The 26461-nt window shown below is 44.0% G+C and overlaps 1 protein-coding gene across 1 annotated transcript in view; it reads right to left on the reverse strand.

Annotated features, from left to right (window-relative positions):
* Positions 1-1041: 1041 nt before the first annotated feature.
* The window catches only part of MYDGF (myeloid derived growth factor), a 466921-nt gene continuing 441501 nt past the window's right edge, over positions 1042-26461 (reverse strand). Inside the window, exon 5 of the mRNA XM_068233816.1 lies at positions 1042-1154. Within this exon, the coding sequence (XP_068089917.1) occupies positions 1075-1154 (80 nt within the window). The 3' untranslated portion in view covers positions 1042-1074. The remainder of the gene's footprint in view (positions 1155-26461) is intronic.

Genomic DNA, 26461 nt, shown 5'->3' on the forward strand with positions numbered 1-26461 from the left:
AGCTATTAATGTCACTGTGATGAATTTGTTTTATCTAATTATGGTCCTTAAAGGGGATTAATCACCCTTTCTTTCCCTGCAATTTCTCCTGGTTTGTAATAGATATAGGAGCTGCCATGTTCCCCCTCCCCGTCTCGCAGACCTTATTTACAGAAGTCACAGATGCTATCTTCAAACATTCCCTCTGAATAAGCTGTTTAAAGAAGTTGTCCAAGTTACCCCTACCCCTCTGTTGATGAAAAGGTATTCTTTACTTCTTGCTAATGAGTGCAATAAAAAAATTACTTAAGTCCTTAGCTGCCCGAGAGGATGCAGCTCTCAGTCATGGATCTGTAAGTGACGGCTTCTGCTATGGCATTCTGCACTAGAATACACAGAGGGGAGAGAGAGATGTGCGGGAATGGGGGAAGTTTACAGCACACTTGCTGCTTCAGAGGGGGAGAAAAAGGTTCCGACTAAGCAGGGACATTTAGGACCGACTCAAGTACAAGGTGACCCCTACATTTTTATACTTTGAGTCAGTACTACATTTCTCGACTTATATTCGAGTATACACAGTATTTTTTTTTTTTATTACAATGTGATTTTGATTTTAATCTTGGAAATGGTATGTCTGTTTTCAGCTGCCTCACAATATCTGTATATGCAATGCCTAAATAAGTGCTTGGTTGGCCCAAAAAGTACTACTGCTGTTGGAAACAGATATTGCTTTGCAGAATGGACATAAACTTCTGTGGATAAATATTGCTCTATGTCTTGGAAGTTTACCTTAGAGACAGCCACAGGTGCATAGTAGTACACATTCATAGGAATCCTTTTTTCACATGAAAATATAAGTTGATAGTGTAGCAACCACTGGATGTTCTCAGTGCTCTAAAACTTCTCTCTTTTTTACTTTATCATCTCCAGGCAACCCATCTTCCTTTCATTTTTTACAAAATAGATGAAAAAGATACGTGGAGATTATATATACGGTCTTCGTGTATTTTAAGTATTTTACACAAGCAATGACAGAAATTGATGAACGGAAAATGCCACAGATTTATTTTTAAAGGTTTATTAAAGAATTATATTTCAGAGTTCTCCATGACAAGACTTTGCCACAAGTATTATCTTGTATAAAGCCGAAGAAAAGGACCCAGGTCTGTCAGATACTGAATGAGAAAAGAAAAAAAAAGCGTTATTATACATTGTATATAGATTTGTCGAACATTTTGCACTTGATATATCAAAAATAAGACAGCAGTACTAGGTGGCGCTGAAGGATAAGTTTTTTTTATTTCATAGTCTATTCAATCTGCAGCATGGAAAAAAAAATGCACATATATAAAATAAAAATGAAAAATGTATCAGATGTCCAAGGAAAAATCAGATTGCATTTTATACATAAAAATATCCTCTGAATCCCTATATTGTCGTTCATCATTCACTTTCTTTAACCACTTGCCGACTGCCCACAGCCGATGGGCTGCGGCAAAGTGGACGCCGAAAGGACCACAATACGCCCAAGGGCGTTGCGTCCTTTCGGCATGCCGGGGGAGCGAACGCGTCATTGATGACGCGTGCTTCCCCGGCAACTGGCTCCGCCCACCCGCCACGACAACCCGCCGGCCGTTCGGAAGCGCCGGCGAGTTGTTAACCCCGCGATCGCTGCTACAAACTGTATAATACACTTTGTAATGTATACAAAGTGTATTATACAGGCTGCCTCCTGCCCTGGTGGTCCCAGTGTTCGAGGGACCACTAGGGCAGGCTGCAGCCACCCTAGTCTGCACCCAAGCACACTGATTTCCCCCCCCCCCTGCCCCCTGATCGCCCACAGCACCCCTCGGACCCCCCCCTGCCCATCCCCCAGAACACTGTTTGCACCCAATCACCCCCCCTAATCACCCATCAATCACTCCCTGTCACTATCTGTAAACGCTATTTTTAAAAAAAATTCCCTAAACTGACCCCTGGGGACTCCTGATCCCCCCCCCTCAGATTCTCCCCAGACCCCCCCCCCAGTGTACTGTATGCATCTATCCCCCCTGATCACCTGTCAATCACCCATCAATCACCCCCTGTCACTGCCACCCATCAATCAGCCCCTAACCTGCCCCTTGCGGGCAATCTGGTCACCCACCCACCCACACCATTGGATCGCCCGCAAACCCGCCGTCAAACCACCTCCCAAGTGTATTGTTTACATCTGTTCTCTTCTCTAAACACCCACTAATTACCCGTCAATCACCACCTGTCACTGTTACCTATCAGATCAGACCCTAATCTGCCCCTTGCGGGCACCCAATCACCCGCCCACATGCTCAGATTGCCCTCAGACCCCCCCTTATCAATTCGCCAGTGCATTAATTACATCTGTTCTTCCCTGTAATAACCCACTGATCACCTGTCAATCACCTATCACCCATCAATCACCCCCTGTCACTGCCACCCATCAATCAGCCCCTAACCTGCCTTTGCGGGCAATCTGATCACCCACCCACACCATTAGATCGCCCGCAAACCCGCCGTCAAATCACCTCCCAAGTGTATTGTTTACATTTGTTCTCTTCTCTAAACACCCACTAATTACCCCTCAATCACCCCATATCACCACCTGTCACTGTTACCTATCAAAACAGACCCTAATCTGCCCCTTGCGGGCACCCAATCACCCGCCCACACGCTCAGATTGCCCTCAGACCCCCCCCCCCCTTATCAATTCGCCAGTGCATTATTTACATCTGTTCTTCCCTGTAATAACCCACTGGTCACCTGTCAATCACCCCCTGTCACTGCCACCCATCAATCAGCCCCTAACCTGCCCCTTGCGGGCAATCTGATCACCCACCCACACCAATAGATCGCCCGCAGATCCGACGTCAGATCACCTCCCAAGTGCATTGCATCTGTTCTCTCCTCTAAACACCCACTAATTACCCATCAATCACCCCCTGTCAACGCTACCCATCAGATTAGACCCCTATGTGCCCCTAGGGCACCCAATCACCCGCCCACACCCTCAGACCCCAGCCCTGATCACCTCACCAGTGCATTGCTTGCATCTATTCCCCCCACTAATCACACCTTGAGACACCCATCAATCACCTCCTGTCACCACCTGTCACCCCCTAGCACACCTACCCATCAGATCAGGCCCTAATTTGCCCCGTGTGGGCTCCTGATCACTCGGCCAAACCCTCAGACCCCCTTCCGATCACCTCCCCAGTGCATTGATTGCATCTATTTTCCCCTCTAACCACCCCCTGAAACACCCATCAATCACCTCCTGTCACCCCCCTAGCACCCCTATCCATCAGATCAGGCCCAATACACCCTGTCATCTAAAAGGCCACCCTGCTTATGACCGGTTCCACAAAATTCGCCCCCTCATAGACCACCTGTCATCAAAATTTGCAGATGCTTATACCCCTGAACAGTCATTTTGAGACATTTGGTTTCCAGACTACTCACGGTTTTGGGCCCGTAAAATGCCAGGGCAGTATAGGAACCCCACAAGTGACCCCTTTTTAGAAAAAAAGACACCCCAAGGTATTCTGTTAGATGTATGACGAGTTCATAGAAGATTTTATTTTTTGTCAAAAGTTAGCGGAAATTGATTTTTATAGTTTTTTCACAAAGTGTCATTTTTCGCTAACTTGTCACAAAAAATAAAATCTTCTATGAACTCACCATACACCTAGCGGAATACCTTGGGGTGTCTTGTTTCTAAAATGGGGTCACTTGTGGGGTTCCTATACTGCCCTGGCATTTTAGGGGCCCTAAACCGTGAGGAGTAGTCTAGAAAACAAATGCCTCAAAATGACCTGTGAATAGGATGTTGGGCCCCTTAGCGCACCTAGGCTGCAAAAAAGTGCCACACATGTGGTACCGCTGTACTCAGGAGAAGTAGTATAATGTGTTTTGGGGTGTATTTTTACACATACCCATGCTGGGTGGGAGAAATCTCTCTGTAAATGGACAACTGTGTGTAAAAAAAAATCAAAAAATTGTCATTTATAGAGATATTTCTCCCACCGAGCATGGGTATGTGTAAAAATACACCACAAAACACATTATACTACTTCTCCTGAATACAGTGGTACCACATGTGTGGCACTTTTTTGCATCCTAAGTGCGCTAAGGGGCCCAAAGTCCAATGAGTACCTTTAGGATTTCACAGGTCATTTTGCGACATTTGGTTTCAAGACTACTCCTCACGGTTTAGGGCCCCTAAAATGCCAGGGCAGTATAGGAACCCCACAAATGACCCCATTTTAGAAAGAAGACACCCAAAGGTATTCCGTTAGGAGTATGGTGAGTTCATAGAAGATTTTATTTTTTGTCACAAGTTAGCGGAAAATGACACTTTGTAAAAAAAAGGCAATTAAAATCAATTTCCGCTTACTTGTGACAAAAAAATAAAATCTTCTATGAACTCACCATACTCCTAACGGAATACCTTGGGGTGTCTTCTTTCTAAAATGGGGTCATTTGTGGGGTTCCTATACTGCCCTGGCATTTTAGGGGCCCTAAAGCGTGAGGAGTAGTCTTGAAACCAAATGTCGCAAAATGACCTGTGAAATCCTAAAGGGACTCATTGGACTTTGGGCCCCTTAGCGCAGTTAGGGTGCAAAAAAGTGCCACACATGTGGTATTGCCGTACTCAGGAGAAGAAGTATAATGTGTTTTGGGGTGTATTTTTACACATACCCATGCTGAGTGGGAGAAATATCTCTGTAAATGGACAATTGTGTGTAAAAAAAATAATCAAAAAATTGTCATTTACAGAGATATTTCTCCCACTCAGCATGGGTATGTGTAAAAATACACCCGCCTAACTGCGCTACATGCCGCCTAACTGCGCTAAGGGGCCCAAAGTCCAATGAGCACCTTTAGGCTTTACAGGGGTGCTTACAATTTAGCACCCCCCAAAATGCCTGGACAGTAAACACACCCCACAAATGACCCCATTTTGGAAAGTAGACCCTTCAAGGTATTCAGAGAGGAGCATAGCGAGTCCGTGGCAGATTTCATTTTTTTTGTCGCAAGTTAGAGGAGATGGAAACTTTTTTCCATTTTTTTTTGTCCCAAACTGTCATTTTCCGCTAACTTATGACAAAAAATAAAATCTTCTATGAACTCACCATGCCTCTCAGTGAATACTTTGGGATGTCTTCTTTCCAAAATGGGGTCATTTGGGGGGTATTTATACTATCCTGGAATTTTAGCACCTCATGAAACATGACAGGTGGTCAGAAAAGTCAGTGATGCTCCAAAATGGGAAAATTCACTTTTGGCACCATAGTTTGTAAACGCTATAACTTTTACCCAATCCAATAAATATACACTGAATGTTTTTTTTTTTATCAAAGACATGTAGCAGAATAACTTTCGCGCTCAAATGTATAGGAAATTTTACTTTATTTGAAAAATGTCAGCACAGAAAGTTAAAAAAGTCATTTTTTTGACAAAATTCATGTCGTTTTTGATGAATATAATAAAAACTAAAACTCGCAGCAGCAATCAAATAGCACCAAAAGAAAGCTGTATTAGTGACAAGAAAAGGAGGTAAAATTCATTTAGGTGGTAGGTTGTATGACCGAGCAATAAAACGTGAAAGCTGCAGTGGTCTGAATGGAGAAAAAGGCTCTGGTCCTTAAAGAGAACCTGTACTGACTAAAATTATTTAAAATAAACACATGAGGTAACTTCAAATGAAAATTACATAGTTGCCTTGCCATCAGTTCCTCTCAGAAGCTCACCATTTTCTTCTTACAGTGATCCCTTCCAGTTCTGACAACATTTTGTCAGAACTGAAATATATCAGTTGCTGTCAGTTATATATCAGTTGCTGTCAGTTATAGCTGAGAGGAGAACTGATGTGTCCATGTTTCCCTATGGCTCAAGTGGGCGATGTTACAGTTTAACAGTGTGCTGACCAGGAAACTGTTATGGGGTAATAGCCATTTTCAAAATGGAGGACGGAGAATTCCATTGATCACGGTGGACAAACAGGATGCAGGAGAGGAGAAAGAGACTCATGAGTAGACTACACAGGAGGTAAGTATGACTTGTGTATGTTTATTTTGACTTTTAATGTTCAGTTCAGGTTTTCTTTAAGGGGTAGAAAGACTGTGGTCCTCAAGTGGTTAATTAATATTAAAGGATACCAAAGCTGGAATCTGTATTAAAAAACGGGGGGAGCGGTGGGCATGAGGATACATGCCTTCTCCCGTTTCTCCTCCTTAGTGCCCCAATACCACCTGGGCAGCTCAGTCCAGAGCGCCGGAGTCGGGCAGTAGTGCACAGACGCGCAGCCAGGAGCACTCTGCCCACTACCACCATTCTGGTGACCTGGACTGAGTTGCCATGGAGGTATTAGGACACTAAGGAGGGGGAGGGAGGAGAACCGGGGTAGTTTCTGTACCGTGCTAGCCCAAAAAATTATGTAGGTAGAAAAAAAAAAGTCTTGTAAAAGTAATACCTTTTAATGGCTAATTGATAAAGTTAAATTATGCAAACTTTCAGCTATCTAGTCCCCTTCCTCGGATATATTTCCAGATGTTAGCTGAAGTAAAATACTGTTGCAGGTAAATAGTAAACACGAAGATGACAGTTTGTGCTGGTTACTATTTAGCAGTTAGATGTTAGGTGATCAGTAGGCTGGAGCAAGTGAGCTCATGCAGATACATCTGAAGTCCAGCAGGTTTCTAAAGCTCATGAAATTAAGTCAATCATTCAACAACATTAACAAAAGGTTTAAATTGTGGTATGGGTTTCATGACACCTTATTTAACATAATAGACTTCTTCATGATCTTCAGAAACCTGCTAGTTTTCATGTATGCTTGCATGAGGTCACTGGCTCCAGCCTACTGATCACCTGACATCTAACCGCTAAATAGTAACAAGCACAAACTGTCATCTTTGTGTTTACTATTTACCTGCATCAGTATTTTACTTCAGCTAACATCTGGAAATATATCTGAAGAAGGGGACTAGATCCTTGAAAGCTTGCATAATTTAAACTTTATCAGTTTCAAAAAAGTATTACTTTTACAAGACTTTGATTTTTCTACCTACAGCCATTTGTAGAAATCCAGTAGAATGTCCCCTATGTTGGCTCCCCACAATATCCCCTGTACTATGCATCCCTTATGAAAAATTACCGTATCAGAATCAGAATCAGAATTTATTTCCGCCAAGTACAACCGGTGGGTTGTACCCGGAATTGGTTTTGGCGCATACAGGGTCGTTGATGAAAAACAAGAAAATAGCACGATTAAGCATATATATACATAGACATGGGACAAGCACACATAGGACAACATTATAGCTTGTGCGTACAATTAAGCAGAGCATCGTGTACAGGTAAGCATGGTACAAACGTATAAACAATAAAGCAAAAATAGAAAGCAAAAACAGAGAACATTACAGCATACACGTACAGATTAACGTAATACAAACAGAGCAAAACGTACACTGATAGCAGGAACAGAAAAGAGTGGGACTGGAGGAGCAGCCTGAGAGCTCATCTGAGCGCAGCCATTTTCGGCACTGGACGCTACACAGCGACACGCTCCAACAAGACAGGTGCTCCGAATGTCCACGAAAAAGTAGAGGAAAGTGATGGAGGCGGACAGCAGAGTGTCCTGGTAGAGAGTGGATAGAGAAGGAGAGAGATAGAGAGAGAAGGGACAGCTAAAAGAAAAAGCGGAACCAGAGAGAGAGAGCCAAAAGCGAGAGGAGAGAGGCAGAGACCTTTTTGTGCTGCAGATTGAACACCCCTGGTACAGTCTGTTATTCAGTCCCAAGATGCCCATATGCTGGTGGTTGCAGGCAGAGGGGGCCCAGTGATGATGGTTGCTCCACGTGGATTGCGGCAGCTGTTCAGGTATATATTCGGCTATAAGTGGAGAAATTTAGGACTGACTCACAGTGTAAAAGTATAGGGGTCGCCTTATCTTCAAGTCAGTCCTAAATCTCTCCACTTACAGCCCAGAAAGAAAGGAGGACCACCTCTCTCTCCCCCTCTGCCAGCAGTGCTGAAGCTGTGACCTACTCTGACCCCCTTCTCATCCATCACATTCTAAACGGGGCCCCGCTGCTAACTGTCACCCCCTCCCTGTGATATAATGCAGAGCCATGTCCTCTCCTTCAAGTACTTTGGTCTGTGTAATGTAACCATGGTGACGTCAGGACGCTAATGTAGGCAGACAAGAGAAGACACAGCACATTGCAGCAATGGTGAGGGATGACGCTTTCACTGTAGGCTCTGCATTGGGCTCTATTCATAAAACATTTGTGGCGAAAAAACTCCTGGAGGGAAAATACCGCAGCGGTATTTTAGACTTCTGGGTGGTAATTCATAAAAATGTTGCCAGCTGCGATGCAAGTGCGGAGATCTACCGCTGAAGGCTGGCGGTAAGCTGTCGGAAGGCATGCGGAAACACTTCAGCCGGCAGAGTCCCTCCGTGCACTGCTCTCTCTGGGAGGTCTGTCCCATTCACTTGTATGTAATCCGCAAAATCAGAGGAAGCGGTATTTCCCGTCCACATACCGCTTCCTCTAAACTTTATGAATGGCCATTTTGTTAATTTTTTCTAGATAAATCTAGAAAAACACTGGAGAAGGCGGAAATTTCTCGCTCTGCTGGGGGATTGTAGATTTTCATGCGGGAACAGCTTTTATGAATGCCCACTTTGCTAAATGGACAGGAAAATCCGCTGTTTTGAGCGGAAAACTTGCGGTAACCTTTTATGAATAGAGCCCATTGTATCACAGTAGGGGGAGAGACAGCTGAAGCGGCCCCACTTTTAAAATGTGATGGACGGGAAGTGTGTCAGAGTAGGTCACAGCTACAGGTTGCAGACAGTGGAGAGATTGCACATATTGTGTCACAGGTTACAGCACAGCGTTGGTGCGTTACAGCCAGCTCCATTAAATTGTAATAATAAATGAACAAAGCTGGGTAGTGGATGAAGGAGTCTGGCTGCTATGGACAATATATACTTTGTCAATTTGATTTATTCTACTTTTCACAATTTGCCTCTTCTGCCTGGTGAGAGAATCTCTCAGGAGGATTATTTAGATTTATAATCAGGTGCTGGATAGACTTATATTTGGGTAATTAAAACATCCCAGCTTAAGATGGTCAAACATTAGGGTCGACTTATACATGAGTTCGACTTGTATTCAAGGATATACGGTAGTCAGCGGTGCGGCTGTACCCAAGGCCCTAAACAAATAAATAAAAATAAATAAAAAATACAGATCTAAGTTCATCACCTCAAGTTAGGACATTTAAAGTTATAAGGGAGGTGCTAAAGGTGTGGCCAATAATACACTCGCTCACATGCATTCTCACATGCAAATACTTTAATAGAAAAACAATCATCCAGGAACCACTGCTATCCCTACAGCTGACCCAAAGGAAACTTGAAGTGAGGGGTATATGGAGACTCAGGGCCGGATTTGTGCTTTTTACCGCCCTAGGCCCACTGTCGCCAGCTGCCCCCCCCCCCCCCCCCCAAAAAAAACCCCCCCCATAAATCCATATTCTAGCACTGTGTCCCTCTCTGATCAAATAGGTTGCTTCATTGTGTGAGCATGTCCGTACTGGGGAGCGCAGGTTAACGTGGCCACTAATGATCCAATCTTTTTCAACCAATCTTACCAAATCAATGTAGTAGAAGAGTAAAGAGAGTGAATATATTGAATATTTACTATAGGCAGTGTCTTAAATTAGGGCCAGTGCACAGCAAAAACCACTAGCGGATCCGCAAACGCTAGCGGTTTTTGAAGCAGATTTTCTGAGCGATTCTAGGCATGTTTAGAGAGATTTTCTACAACAAAAACAAGAAAGCTAGAAATCCCCCTTAAGTATAATGGTAGAGAATGAGCGAACTACAATGAAACAGGATGTAAGGAATATGCAAAAATCTTTATTTATAAGCCAACCACAAATTTAAAAACAATTAAAAACAAAGCAGCCAGACCTGGGCCATAGGCCCCTAGTAATACAATAATATGTGCAAAACCCTGCGTATATAGTAATAGTATTATTTTATGTGGCTTGTCCAGGGGTCTCTGCGAAAAAATGGAGGGAGGGAGGTTACTGGACAGTGCTACAAAGCTTTTAGATTCAAAATTATGATAATGTGGCACTGTATCGCAGAAGAAGTCCCTGGAGAGTCACACACAAGCATATGGGAATAGGCATTCACAATCACTAGCTGCCACTAATGCAATTAAAGTGCATGTGCATACAACAATTCATGACCATCCATAGATATATAGGATGGTTAGTGAAAACAACAAACAAAAAAGGTGAGGTAGAAAAAAGAAAATGAGGTAGATTAGTGAAAATAATACCAATATGAGGTAAAAGAGGGAAAATTTCCATAAGGTGCAACAGTGTATATAGATATAGTAGCAGCAAGAAAGAGAGAGCGAGAGAGGCAGGGCTCACCTAGTTGATAGGTCAGGAGGTCTCAGGACTGGCTGCGGGGGCGCTGCCTACGCCGTCCGACTAGTTCCGCCGAAGCTGCGAGGGGACATTGATGAAGCATGTTGGCGCGGTTTATATGGAGCCAAAAGGACGCGGCCGCGTCACTGGCTTAACCCCACGTGCCGTCTTACGTCAGCACGAAGGGTCAGCCATGCGTATAATGGGACGCATGCAACTATGTGAGACGCATAGGGAAAACAGAAGTTCGCCATCTAGTGGGCAAAAAGAGTAAAGCATACAAAATCACATTGAAGATATGTTAAGAATCCCTATGAGAATGTGGCCGCCATCTAGTGGACAAAACAAATATCAATACATAAAAATAAAAACTTGAGCATAATACAAAGACATCCTGAGGAAATATAAGACAACCATAATTGAGAAAAATTTTCAATTGTGCAAATATGAAGCATATGTTGATATAAAGCTATAAATTTATAAGTCCAAATAGACACATGTCCAATAAGGCATCCAAGCAGAAGAGCATGTAAGCAATTCACTTCAAGCGGGTCAAAGGTGGCTTGATGAAGACATACGGCTTGATCCAGACAATAAAATACCATTATCTATGGCATCCTAGGTCAAAGATAAAGAAAAAATAATAAGTGTCTATTTATAGATTAACAGTCATTATGATGCATTGCATAACATCCAATATAAAGGTACCACTCAGTGCTTAAATAAAGCCTAGCAGTGCACCAATCTAGACCAAAAGACCATAGTTCAGTCCAGTCTTCTCACCACAGACTGTAGAAAAGGTATATGAACAAGAAGGATGCCCACATGTACTCACACCATGTGGGCAAAATAGAAGAAAAACCCTCATCATTAGATATACAAAGAAAGGGTAGCATCACCAATTAGCTGTCAAAAACAGAGACTCAGAACAGTCCAGCTTCCTTACCTTGAAGCTGTAGAGTATATACAAAAATCAGAATCAATTAGGATCTGTTAATAAAAGCAGTCCAGCTTCCTCACCTAAAGCTGTAGAGCACAAATAAAAATAGAACAAGAATCACCAGAAAGGTGCACTATCAAATAGATGCAATCATTGTGGTAAGTAGCAGCCCAAACTAAAGTCTTCATTAAGGCCCTGAGGGATTCTCGTACCTAATTTATAAATCCAACGCAGTTCCCACTGCAGCATCTTGGTAACATGATTTCCACCTCTGTTGTTTAACTGCAGTCTTTGGAGTCCAATCACCTTCCAATTTTCCATTTTACTTAATGGGCATATCAAGGAATGTAATGCCACAGTAGTAAGGGTTTTATTTTCTACATGATCCCTAAATGCTAATTTGATGTTGGAACGATGTTTTTGTATTCTTAATTTGAGGGGAGGGATTTTTTGTTTGGCCTACGTATCTTTTGGTACAACCACATTCAAGAAGATAAATCACCCATGGAGTCTGACGATTAATAAAATCATGTAATATTATATGCAAATTGTCCAAATGATTGCGTATACCTTTAGTGGGTTGCATTAATGAGCAGATAGAACAATTACCACAAGGGAAACTTCCTTTGATGCTTAATGCTCTTTGTGAATATGTATAATGACTGTGGCAAAGTTTATCCTTGAGACTAGGTGCTCTCTTGGCTGTTAAGGATGGTCTTGGAGTGATGAATTTTTTAATCACTGGGTCACTCTGTAAAATCCTCCAATGAGTATTCAAAATACCATAAATCTCATTCCAATTTTCATTATATGGTGTAGTCAATCTAACCAGATTCTCACATCTGGTGCTATGCTTTCTAGTTTGCAACAACTTCTCTCTTGGCGTAAATCTGGCTCTCCGCCATGCCTTTCTTATGTATTTATTAGGATAGCCTCTGTTTCTGAACCTATCTGCCAGCTTGCTAGCTTCTTTTTCAAATTCTTCATCATTTGTGCAATTACGTCTAACTCTCAGAAATTGTCCAATTGGTATGCTACGCTTAGTGGCCGCAGTATGGAAGGAGGAATAGTGCAAAAGGCTATTGACAGCCGTAGCTTTACGGTATAATGTTGTATTAAGTTGACCCTCTGATCCCTTCAGAATCTTGATATCCAGGAAGCATACTTCTTTCTGGGAAATGTCAAAGGTAAGGAATATATTAAGATCATTGTTATTAATGGTTGCCATAAATTCTTGCAATAGATCCACACTATCTTGCCATAATATGAGGACGTCAGAGATAAAACGATGCCACCCTGCAATGGCGGGGTGGAATCGTTCCAGCGACGACGTCCACACATGCTCTCTCTCCCACCACCCAAGAAAGAGGTTGGCCACTGAGGGTGCACATTTGGCCCCCATGGCCACACCCCTTATCTGTAGGTAGTAGGTATTATTGAATAAAAAGTAATTGTGTGTTAACACAAATTCTAATAGTTCTAGCAACCATAAATTTCTCGAACGATTTTCTGTAGTTTCCATATCCAAGAAATATTTGACAGCTCTTAAATTGGAATGAGATTTATGGTATCTTGAATACTCATTGGAGGATTTTACAGAGTGACCCAGTGATTAAAAAATTCATCACTCCAAGACCATCCTTAACAGCCAAGAGAGCACCTAGTCTCAAGGATAAACTTTGCCACAGTCATTATACATATTCACAAAGAGCATTAAGCATCAAAGGAAGTTTCCCTTGTGGTAATTGTTCTATCTGCTCATTAATGCAACCCACTAAAGGTATACGCAATCATTTGGACAATTTGCATATACTATTACATGATTTTATTAATCGTCAGACTCCATGGGTGATTTATCTTCTTGAATGTGGTTGTACCAAAAGATACGTTGGCCAAACAAAAAATCCCTCCCCTCAAATTAAGAATACAAAAACATCGTTCCAACATCAAATTAGCATTTAGGGATCATGTAGAAAATAAAACCCTTACTACTGTGGCATCACATTCCTTGATATGCCCATTAAGTAAAATGGAAAATTGGAAGGTGATTGGACTCCAAAGACTGCAGTTAAACAACAGAGGTGGAAATCATGTTACCAAGATGCTGCAGTGGGAACTGCGTTGGATTTATAAATTAGGTACGAGAATCCCTCAGGGCCTTAATGAAGACTTTAGTTTGGGCTGCTACTTACCACAATGATTGCATCTATTTGATAGTGCACCTTTCTGGTGATTCTTGTTCTATTTTTATTTGTGCTCTACAGCTTTAGGTGAGGAAGCTGGACTGCTTTTATTAACAGATCCTAATTGATTCTGATTTTTGTATATACTCTACAGCTTCAAGGTAAGGAAGCTGGACTGTTCTGAGTCTCTGTTTTTGACAACTAATTGGTGATGCTACCCTTTCTTTGTATATCTAATGATGAGGGTTTTTCTTCTATTTTGCCCACATGGTGTGAGTACATGTGGGCATCCTTCTTGTTCATATACCTTTTCTACAGTCTGTGGTGAGAAGACTGGACTGAACTATGGTCTTTTGGTCTAGATTGGTGCACTGCTAGGCTTTATTTAAGCACTGAGTGGTACCTTTATATTGGATGTTATGCAATGCATCATAATGACTGTTAATCTATAAATAGACACTTATTATTTTTTCTTTATCTTTGACCTAGGATGCCTTGAATCAGCGTTTTTCAACCACTGTGCTGCGGCACACTAGTGTGCCACGGCATGTTGCCTGGTGTGCCGTACAGGTCTGGCCTCTTGCCAGCCCTGTTCCTACTGTAGGGGCGCAGGAGGGGGGAAGCAGCGCTAGAAGGAGGGGCAGTGGAGGCAGCGGTGGGGAGGGGGGAAATATTCCCCCCCTCTCTCACCTGGGACCTCTCCTTCTGCCTCTCTCCCCCTCCATTTAGCGATGGCAAGTGCGGGCTCGGCGGCGGGGAGGCATGCGGAGAATTACTCACCACTTCCGCGTTCCAAGCGCCGGCAGCGTCATGTCGTCAGATCTCCGCCTTCAATGCCGCCCACTGTGCTTCCTGATTAGCGGAAGCACAGTGGGCGGCATTGAAGGCGGAGATCTGTGACGACATGATGCTGCCGGCGCTTGGAACGTGGCGTGGTGAGTAATTCTGCGCATGTCTCTCTCCTCGCCGCCGAGACTGCACTTGCCACCGCTAAATGGAGGGGGAGAGAGGCAGAAGGAGGGGTCCCAGGTGAGGGGGGGGGGAATATTTCCCCCCTCCCCACCGCTGCCTCCACTGCCCCTCCTTCTAGCGCTGCTTCCCCCCTCCTGGGCATCTATACTGGGGGGAACTGTACTAGCTATACTGGGGGCAACTAAACTAGCTATACTGGGGGCAACTAAACTAGCTATACTGGGGGCAACTATACTAGCTATACTGGGCACTATACTGGGGCACTACCTACCTATACTGGGTACTACCTACTTATAGTGGGCACTATGCTAGCTATACTGGGCACTATACTAGCTATCTGGGCACTATACTAGCTATCTGGGCACTATACTAGCTATACTGGGCACTATACTGGCTATACTGGGCACTATACTAGCTGGGGCACCATACTAGCTATACTGGGCACTATACTGGGGCACTACCTACCTATACTGGGTACTACCTACCTATACTGGGCACTTTGCTAGCTGTACTGGGCACTATACTAGCTATACTGGGCACTATACTAGCTATACTGGGCACTATACTGGCTATACTGGGCACTACCTACCCATACTGAGCACTATACAGGGGCACTACCTATCCATACTGGGACTATACTAGCTATACTGGGGCACTATACTGGGGTAACTATACTAACCGTACTGGGGCAACTAAACTCACTATACTGGGGCAACTATGCTAGCTATGCAGCCGCCCCCCAGCCCCCCCCCCCCCATAGCCTGCTGCGCACGGCACTGTCCACTGGGTCGCGCAAACACCCGCCGTTCCCCGGAGAAAAATATGGTCAGAAAGTGTTCCCCGGGCCGGAAATGGTTGGGAACCACTGCCTTAGATAATGGTATTTTATTGTCTGGATCAAGCCGTATGTCTTCATCAAGCCACCTTTGACCCGCTTGAAGTGAATTGCTTACATGCTCTTCTGCTTGGATGCCTTATTGGACATGTGTCTATTTGGACTTATAAATTTATAGCTTTATATCAACATATGCTTCATATTTGCACAATTGAAAATTTTTCTCAATTATGGTTGTCTTATATTTCCTCAGGATGTCTTTGTATTATGCTCAAGTTTTTATTTTTATGTATTGATATTTGTTTTGTCCACTAGATGGCGGCCACATTCTCATAGGGATTCTTAACATATCTTCAATGTGATTTTGTATGCTTTACTCTTTTTGCCCACTAGATGGCGAACTTCTGTTTTCCCTATGCGTCTCACATAGTTGCATGCGTCCCATTATACGCATGGCTGACCCTTCGTGCTGACGTAAGACGGCACGTGGGGTTAAGCCAGTGACGCGGCCGCGTCCTTTTGGCTCCATATAAACCGCGCCAACATGCTTCATCAATGTCCCCTCGCAGCTTCGGCGGAACTAGTCGGACGGCGTAGGCAGCGCCCCCGCAGCCAGTCCTGAGACCTCCTGACCTATCAACTAGGTGAGCCCTGCCTCTCTCGCTCTCTCTTTCTTGCTGCTACTATATCTATATACACTGTTGCACCTTATGGAAATTTTCCCTCTTTTACCTCATATTGGTATTATTTTCACTAATCTACCTCATTTTCTTTTTTCTACCTCACCTTTTTTGTTTGTTGTTTTCACTAACCATCCTATATATCTATGGATGGTCATGAATTGTTGTATGCACATGCACTTTAATTGCATTAGTGGCAGCTAGTGATTGTGAATGCCTATTCCCATATGCTTGTGTGTGACTCTCCAGGGACGACTTCTGCGATACAGTGCCACATTATCATAATTTTGAATCTAAAAGCTTTGTAGCACTGTCCAGTAACCTCCCTCCCTCCATTTTTTCGCAGAGACCCCTGGACAAGCCACATAAAATAATACTATTACTATATACGCAGGGTTTTGCACATATTATTGTATTACTAGGGGCCTATGGCCCAGGTCTGGCTGCTTTGTTTTTAATTGTTTTTAAATTTGTGGTTGGCTTATAAATAAAGATTTTTGCATATTCCTTACATCCTGTTTCATTGTAGTTCGCTCATTCTCTACCATTATACTTAAAGGGAAGGTTCAGGGAGGGTGGGCAAAAAATAAAAATCAAATTCCACTTACCTGGGGCTTCCTCCAGCCCGTGGCAGGCAGGAGGTGCCCTCGCCGCCGCTCCGCAGGCTCCCGGTGGTCTCCGGTGGCGCGCCCGACCTGGCCAGGCCGGCTGCCAGGTCGGGCTCTTCTGCGCTCCAAGGCCCGGAACTTCTGCGTCCCACGCCGGTGCTCTGACGTCATCGGACGTCCTCCGTGCTCTACTGCGCATGCGCAGTAGTTCTGCGCATGCGCAGTAGAGCCCGGAGGACGTCCGATGACGTCAGAGCGCCGGCGTGGGACGCAGAAGTTCCGGGCCTTGGAGCGCAGAAGAGCCCGACCTGGCAGCCGGCCTGGCCAGGTCGGGCGCGCCACCGGAGACCACCGGGAGCCTGCGGAGTGGCGGCGAGGGCACCTCCTGCCTGCCACGGGCTGGAGGAAGCCCCAGGTAAGTGGAATTTGATTTTTATTTTTTACCCACCCTCCCTGAACCTTCCCTTTAAGGGGGATTTCTAGCTTTCTTGTTTTTGTTGTAGTATATTGTTTTGGGTTGGTGACCTATTTCCCCCTGCATAGCCTATTATGGCATTTAGAGTAAGATTAGTTACTTAGTGATGCTTGCTCGTTGTTCTGGTGTTGAAAATAGAGAGATTTTCTAAACATGCCTAGCAGTTTTTGGAGCGTTTGTGTAGCAGATGTCATATTTTGTTACAGTAAAGCTGTAACTGAACAGCTTCTGTAACAAAAAAACCGCCTGGAAAACCGCTCTGAGTGTTTTTCAGAGCATTTTTCCATTTTCCTGTACTTTACATTGAGGCAGAAACGCCTCAGAAATTAAAAAAATGCTGCAGGACCCGAGTTTGCGTTTTGGGGAAAAACGAACCGCTCTGGTGTGCACCATCCTATTCACTTTCATTAGCCAAGCGCTTTTCACCCCTCAAGCGTTTTTAAAACCGCTTAGAACCGCTCTTGGTGTGCACCAGCCCTTACATAGAAATTATAAGACTGGGGGGAGGGATATAAGGGTGGAGAGGAGCAGTAACTGAAAAGGTGGCCAGGGTGAGGAAAGATCAGTGAGGAAAGAAAGGATAAGGGGGGGGGGTTTGGTTGAGGGTAACAGGAAAGAGGGTGAAAAAGGCAGCAGGGTAAGGTAAGGACTGAGGGGATAGCCAGGGCTGGCGTTTCCATAGCGGCAAACTGAAAAACACTCACTGCGTACCTCCCCCTCCATACAGCTGCCAGGCATGCCCCTACCCCTCCACAGAGGCACCACAGCTCCCAGGATGCCCCTCTCCTTGCAGAGGCACTGCAGTTTCCAGCAAGCCCCTCCGTCTCCATATAGCACTGGGTTGACCCCCAGAGCTGGCTGCTGGGCCCCCAGGCATCCTCTAATGTGAATAGTGGTCCCCCAAGGCCCCTGTAGAGTCATGTGTTGCTGGGTCACGAAGATGAGGTGTCTGTGAGGATAAAGCACAGAGGAGCGTTATGGACATGTAAGTGCGCTCTGCTGCGATTACTCTGCAGAAGCTCCAGGGGGCCATTTATCACCTTGCGGGGAGACCAGGGCTCGGGGGGGTTCGCCAGCTGGCCCTAGGTGACAACCCAATACTACATAGAGTAGGAGGGGCATGCTTGGAACTGTAGTGCCTCTATAGAGGAAGGTGGGGCTTGCTGAGAGCTCTGTTTGTTGCCTCTATAGAGGGGGAGGAGCATGCTGGGAGCAGTAGTTCCTCTATGGAGGGGCATTCTGGGAGCAGTACTGCCTCTGTGGAGTGGGGGACATGTTGAGAATTGTAGTGCCTCTGTGGAGGGGCATGCTGGCAGTATGGATGGGCATGCTGGGAGTAGTGCCTGTATGGAGGGGCATGCTGGGAGCAGTGGTGCCTCTATGGAGGGGCATGCTGGGAGCAGTAGTGCCTGTATGGAGGGGCATGCTGGCAGCAGTGGTGCCTCTGTGGAATGGGGGGGGGCATGCTGAGAGTTGTAGTGCCTATAGAGGGGGGCACTTGGAAGGAGCTGTGTGGTGCCTCTATATAGGGGACAAAAAGACCACCTAATGCTGCTTTGGGGGTGGGAGAAGTTGCATGCAGTTACAGTCAGCAGCTACTCACATACATGCAGTTACAGCTGACGTTATCCCCAGTCAGGAACCAGATCTTCCTGCTTTGTGGTGCCTCTCCTCTGTACACTGGGGAAGGCTGCTCTACGAGCCATGCTTCTCCCCGTGTGAGCTCAGTCTCGATCAGCTGATCACTCTCTCACTCTCTCCCTCCCCCGTACTTTGCTGTCGGGACTCGGAGCAGAGTGGAGATGGGACAAATAGCTGCCTGTTGTGGTTCTCCTAATTTGTGCATGGAGGTCTCGCTCTGTGTCTGTCTGTGCACCCTGAGGGTTTCTCATCTGCAGCGTGGCGAGACCTCCATGCACCTTGCAGACGCTGCTGATCCTTCCTACGTCGGGTCACTGTGTTCACAGCAGCTGATTGGCTACCTTGCTCCCGATGTAGCTGCCCGCACACACACAAGGACATGCTGCGGTGTGCAAAGCGGGCGGCTGCGAATGGAAGGATCTGCGCATCTGTGGCATTGTGGGGATGTGAACTGTCACGGGTGGCTCCCCACCCACCCCAAACTTTTTTCTGCCCTAGGAACCGGCCTAGGGGGCCTGCCAATAAATCCGGCCCTGTGGAGACTGCCATATTTATTTCCTCTTAAACAATATTATTTGCATGGCAGTCCTGGTAACCTCTTTGGAAGTAGTGTCTGAATCACAGATAATTTTGTCAGATTAAAAGCTGGGGTTTGTTACAAAAGAATACATTCTCTTGTGTAGTCACATACACCGCACAAAGGTACCCCAGTATTCGTATGCGTCCTAGCTCTGGCCCTGAAACATGCATAGTGTAAACATGCAAATATTCCTTGCATCAAACCTAAAGATTAGGAGCACATATCCTGCCGTCCTCTCTTGGGACAGCGTTTTACAAACCTGAACAGAGGAACAAGGAATGACCACAGTTTGCAGGAATACTGACACAAAGCCCAGGAAATAAGGTGCAATAAGGTGCAATAAGGTGTTTATTGCAAAACAAGATTGTGCATATAAAACAGACAATGCAAATAAAATGCAACCACATGCACAGCACGCTATATACAGGGAATCACCAAATATACAACCAATTATCAGGAGTGCGATGAAAGTTGTAAAAAAAAAAAATCAGGCTGGCAAAGATTGAAACTGAAAATCCAATCGCTAGGGATATCAAATTTTATGCCCCATCTACATGATTCGATTACGATTCTATATACGATCCGATTAAATCCGACATGTCCGATTGGGATTGTTTTGCAATGGCAAATCGAATTGAATCGAATCCCGATCGGACATGTCAGATTTAATCGGATCGTAAATAGTATCGTTATCGAATCGTACAAAGAATCATATCGTGTAGATTGGGCTTTACAGATCTAAATATATCAATTCTAAAAGAAGTTTTACAAGTACATCAAGTCTAAAAAAAGAAAGGTAGACTGTATTGGACTCTTAAAGGATGAGGGAGGGAACTCAATGGTGGATGATCAAAGTAGGGTGGAGCTATTGAATACTTGTTTTGCTTCTGTCTTCACAAGGGAAACATCATTGTTGCAAATTATAAGATCAGAAGGGTCCTAATCTTCCAATTTTAATATTAAATACTTTCAACTGGCAGAGTCCCAGTGGATTGGCGTACAGCCCACGTTTTCCCATTATTTAAGAAGGGCAAACTATTTGAGGGGTTACTAAGAGATACTATACATGACTTCATACTAGAAAATAATCTTATTTCTCAGCATCAACATGGGTTTACTAAAGACAGGTCCTGTTTGACTAACATGCTCAGCTTTTATGAGGTAGTGAATGCTAATATGGATATTGGGAATGCTGTAGATGTGATATACTTGGACTTTGCAAAAGCCTTCGACACTGTTCCCCACAAAAGTCTGGTGCAAAAGTCGAGGATGCAAGGACTAGGGAAGAGTCTGTGTTCATGGATAGGGAACTGGCTAATGGACAGAAAACAAAGAGTTGTGGTCAATGGATCGTACTCAAAATGGGAGACTGTTAGCAGTGGGGTCCCACAGGGGTCTGTTCTGGGTCCAGTGCTCTTCAGTTTATTTATTAATGACCTAGTAGATGCAGTAGTGAGCAATGTTGCTATTTTTGCAGATGATACAAAATTGTGCAGAATCATCAACTCTCAGGAAGAAAGTGTCATATTGCAACAGGGTCTGGATAGGATGGCTATATGGGCACATACATGGCAGATGAAATTCAATTTTGACAAATGTAAAGTCATGCATTTTGGAAGTACTAATGGTCTAGCACCATACAAAATAAATGGGATACAGTTGGGGACGTCAAACTTGGAGAAGGACTTAGGAGTACTCATCGACAACAAGTTAAATAATCGTACTCAATGCCAAGCAGCTGCAGCTAAAGCTAACAAAATTTTGGGATGCATTAAAAGGGAAATAAAAACTCGAGATGCTAGCATAATATTGCCCCTGTTTAACTCTCTAGTAAGGCCACATCTGGAATATGGAATTCAGTTTTGGGCACCACATTACAAAAAAGATATTGCAGTTTTAGAGCAGGTGCAGAGACGAGCAACAAAATTGATACGTGGGATGGAAGGTCTCACTTATCAAGAAAGGTTAGATAAACTGAGTTTATTTAGTCTAGAGAAAAGACGTCTTAGAGGGGATCTAATTAACATGTATAAATACATCAGAGGGCAATATAATAGCTTGAGGACAATTCACAAGTTTATAGGGAGCCAAGGTATCAATAGTATAAATCTTTAATTAATCTAAATATCAAAGAACAGCTAAGACATACACTTAAAATCAATTAAAACTCATTTGCATAGTGGCACAATTTACGATACCCCTAGAGCGCATATAGGTGCACCTATTGATATTCAAATACCGGTATATATATTCTCTTCAGGCCCCTTTAAGGATATGTTGTAAACACCACAATGTCAGCCATCAGTAAAACATGTCTTCAATCCAGCCTGTGTGCTCATATGCACGCCTCTTATTCATAAAGAATACGCTCTCATTACAGGCATTGTTATGCCTAACCTTTTAACATCAGCATCCACCAGACGTATATTGAACAAATAGAAGCATAGGCAAGCGGCAAGCAGAAGCACAACTCAATCTTGGTGAGCCCGAGCAAACAACAAGCTCCAGCAGGCGATGCTAATGCAATCTTCCGGTATTCCGGTGCTCACGTATCCTTGGTAGGGCTTTACGGAGTCCGCTATTGCTTCTGGTTATCTATTTTCCCTGGGCGCAGTCCTCATTTGAAGATATGCGCTATAGCGGCGTCCGGGTGCACGGCCTACAGGAAGAGAGCGGAGGCACGGGCAGATCAGCGTGATGGCGTCAAGACACGTGACGCGTTTCGCCTATCGGCTTTTTCAAACGTGTATGAGTGCTGATTGGTCAGTATGTTGCTTTTATGCAAACCCCTGGCCAATCTACATATTCATTGTATATCGTTAGCCGTAAACTATTGATGAGAGCCATCTTGTGGTCTTTTGAGAATACACCATCGCCTTTCTTTATAGGAATACTTTAAAATTCATATCGCTGTTTAGCCCATACGGTTGCATAGCGTTACACTTATAAATCCACAGAGACTCCTTTTTTTAACAGTTGGTCATCAAAGTCTCCTCTCCTGGGACTTATCTTCAGTTTATATATCCCCATAGCCTTCAGGAATTTTGGGTCAGAGTTATGGACATCCTTAAAATGCATTGCAATTGGACTCTTTTCATATTTGTTTTTAATATTATTTACATGCTCCTGAATCCTCGTCCTTAGAGGTCTGTATGTTTTACCTATATAGACCTTATTACAACTACAACGCAGTTGATATATAACTCTTTCTGTGCCACAATCAATATAATCCCTGATCTTAAAGGGAACTGACTGATCCCAATTAAAGAAGGTCTCTCCCTTTTGCAATCAAGGACACATAAGGCAGTCACAGCAGCGGAACATACCTTTCCCATTCCTTTTTACTACCCCTGATTTCTCTCTCACCCCGAATTCACTGCTAACTAGGATATCTGATAGATTTTTACCTCTCCTTGTAGCAATATGTGGGTACTCCCCCACTAAATCCTTGATAATCGGGTCTCTTTCTAGCAGATGCCAGTGTTTTGAGAGTATATCCCTAATTTCTGTATGATGAGATCCGTAGGTTGTAACCACACGGATTACTTCATTATTCTTTTGGTTAGACTGCTTGTGTCCACCTGCAAGTAGGTCAGACCTTCCCTTTGAGAGTGCTTTATAATAAGGTTTGTTAATAATATTTTTAGGGTAACCTCTTAACATTAATCTTGTCCTTAAAGGGAAGGGTCAGGGAGGGTGGAGAAAAAATAAAAATCAATTTCCACTTACCTGGGGCTTCCTCCAGCCCGTGGCAGGCAGGAGGTGCCCTCGCCGCCGCTCCGCAGGCTCCCGGTGGTCTCTGGTGGCCGACCCGACCTGGCCAGGCCGGCTGCCAGGTCGGGCTCTTCTGCGCTCCAAGTCCTTGTACTTCTGCGTCCCACGCCGGCGCTCTGACGTCATCGGACGTCCGCCGGGCTGTACTGCGCATGCGCAGAACTACTGCGCATGCGCAGTACAGCCTGGGGGACGTCCGATGACGTCAGAGCGCCGGCGTGGGACGCAGAAGTACAAGGACTTGGAGCGCAGAAGAGCCCGACCTGGCAGCCAGCCTGGCCAGGTCGGGTCGGCCACCGGAGACCACCGGGAGCCTGCGGAGCGGCGGCGAGGGCACCTCCTGCCTGCCACGGGCTGGAGGAAGCCCCAGGTAAGTGGAAATTGATTTTTATTTTTTCCCCACCCTCCCTGAACCTTCCCTTTAAATCATCTGCCTCTATTTTATAATCTGCTATGTCACTGCAGTTCCTGCGTAACCGCATGAACTGTCCCGTAGGGACCGCCCACTTTTGTGACGGCAAATGCGTGCTTTTGGCAGACAAGAGGGTATTCCCTGCTGTTTCTTTACGGTAGGTCTTAGTGGTTAACACATTACCATTTTTCCTAATCATTAAATCCAAAAAGGATATTTGCAAGGGGCTCCAAGTGTAAGTCAGGAAAATATTGCGGTCATTTTTATTCAAATCAGTCACAAAATCAGTTAGTTGGGATTCAGTACCCCTCCATAGAACAAAAATGTCATCGACAAATCTTAGCCAGAGGGCGACATGCTCCCGGTACCCACGCACGCCCCTCACCACCATCTCCTCCCAAAATCCTAGGTGGAGGCATGCGTAGGACGGGGAGCACGCCGCCCCCATAGCCACACCCCTTTTCTGGCGATAAATTTCGCCTTTAAATTCAAAAAAATTATTTTCCAAGATAATCTTCATAAGATCCAAAACAAAGTCTATCTGTTCTTGATGTTCTGCATATTTTTTCTCCAAATAAAAATTAAGGGCCTCAAGGCCTTTCTGGTTAGGGATGGACGTGAAGAGAGACTCCACGTCCAATCCAACCAGAAGCCAGTTCTCCTCAACGTGCACACCCTCAAGCTCTGCAAGAACCGCCTTTGTATCCATTACAAAAGACGGTAATTTTTGTACTACATCCTTAATCTTTGAATCAACGAATTGGGCAATCTTCTCAAGCGGACCTCCATTTCCCGACAGAATAGGGCGTCCAGGGGGGTTTAATAAATTTTTATGGGTTTTCGGTAGGATGTAAAAGGTAGGTATTGTATATATATCAATTTTAAGAAATTTCATTTCCCTTTCCATGAGAACCTCATCCAAATATCCCCATATAATTTTGTCATTGATTTTATCAATTAGGTTTTTAAAGGGGCTGCTACGTATTCTTTCATATGTCGCTTTATCCCCTAATAGTCTCCTAATTTCTCCTTCATAGTAGTCTTTACCCATAATTACAATATTTCCACCCTTATCACTCCTTTTAATCTCGATTTGTTTATTATCTTGTAGTTCCTTGAGGGCCACTCTCTCGGCCTTACTTAAATTATCCTTTCCCTTAGCCTTCCAATCAATCTTTTTTAGATCTTCTGCTACGAGATCCATAAACATGTATATTTATTGCTGCTCAGGGCAGGCATAAATCTAGATTTTGGGTGAAGGTGGGTATGTAATTTTAAAGTCGGGTTATTTTGGTCCACATCCTGAAGAAGGTCGTCCAAGTCAATATCATCGACATCAATCTCAGGGCAATCCTCATCATTTGCAGAGCTTTTGGCGTACATCCTCTTAAGGAGAACCCTTCTCAAAAAAAGTTGAACATCTTTGAATGCTTCAAACTCGCATCCTGATTGTTTAGGGCAAAAACTCAAGCCCTGTTTTAATAGAGATAATTGAGAATCCTCTAAAGTATACGTCTGGTGGATGCTGATGTTAAAAGGTTAGGCATAACAATGCCTGTAATGAGAGCGTATTCTTTATGAATAAGAGGCGTGCATATGAGCACACGGGCTAGATTGAAGACATGCTTTACTGATGGCTGACATTGTGGTGTTTACAACATATCCTTAAAGGGGCCTGAAGAGAATATATATACCGGTATTTGAATATCAATAGGTGCACCTATATGAGCTCTAGGGGTATCATTGTAAATTGTGCCACTATGCAAATGAGTTTTAATTGATTTTAAGTGTATGTCTTAGCTGTTCTTTGATATTTAGATTAATTAAAGATTTATACTATTGATACCTTGGCTCCCTATAAACTTGTGAATTGTCCTTAAATTATCTATAGGTGAGACGGTTTACATGTGCAGTTGATATCCTACATAATTTGTGTGTTGTTATGTTTTTTTGATGTGGTTTGATATCCTGCAATTTGAATTAAGATAAAATGGCATATGTCCCGATATTTGAGCTAGATGATGAGGAGTCACAGGGTTTTGATGAGGTACAGATTGAAATCGCCAATGAGGAGAAATTGTCCCTTGTTCGTTTGTTCCGTCAACAACAAAAGATTTCCCTCAAATTTGTAAGGAAAAAGTGGGAAATATTGGGTATGGATAGATATATAGATAAACAGATCATACCGAGAGGGATCAGGGAAAGGGTTGCCCCAGCTGAACACCTGCAGACTCTGCGTACGCTCCCTGAATGGGAGATTGAATGCAAAAATCATGGGGTACGTATTATGAAAATCTTCGTTAAAGAAGAGAGGATTCAATTTAAAGATGTAGAAAAAGAATTAGAAGCTAGTACAGTGAAACTAAATGAATTTAAAGATGACCCTAATTTTGAAGAATTAAATCTTAAACTCAAAAAAGCAGTTGAAAAAGAAAATGAAAGGATTAAAAATATCAAAGAAAAGAAATTTATGAGAGATGTTGAGGATTATAAAAGAGGTGATATTTTCAATCTGGGTGGCAAAAAATATGGATCCAGAGTCAACAGAAAAGTAGGCTGGGGCAACACTTCAGAAGAGTCAGGGGGCGAATCCTCAGGAAAAGAAAGTGATACATCTGGAAAATCAGGAATACTGAAAAAGAGGAAACAGAATAGAAAAAGGAAACCCAGAAGGAGAAGCAATAGAGAAATAGACAATAATGATGATTTTTTAGGGGTAGAAGAAGAGGGGAACGCGGTAAAAAGGAGGGGTACAGACCCGGGGGCAACAGGCGAGGGGTGCCTCGGGCTACACTCCACGGTAGATGATGTCAGTGAAAGTGTGAATTCCCTTAATGTGATTAATTTAACCAATGTTACTTTAGATGATTCTCAATTATCTCTATTAAAACAGGGCTTGAGTTTTTGCC

The sequence above is a fragment of the Hyperolius riggenbachi genome, chromosome 1, assembly GCF_040937935.1.
Source record: "Hyperolius riggenbachi isolate aHypRig1 chromosome 1, aHypRig1.pri, whole genome shotgun sequence".
Classification (NCBI taxonomy): domain Eukaryota; kingdom Metazoa; phylum Chordata; class Amphibia; order Anura; family Hyperoliidae; genus Hyperolius; species Hyperolius riggenbachi.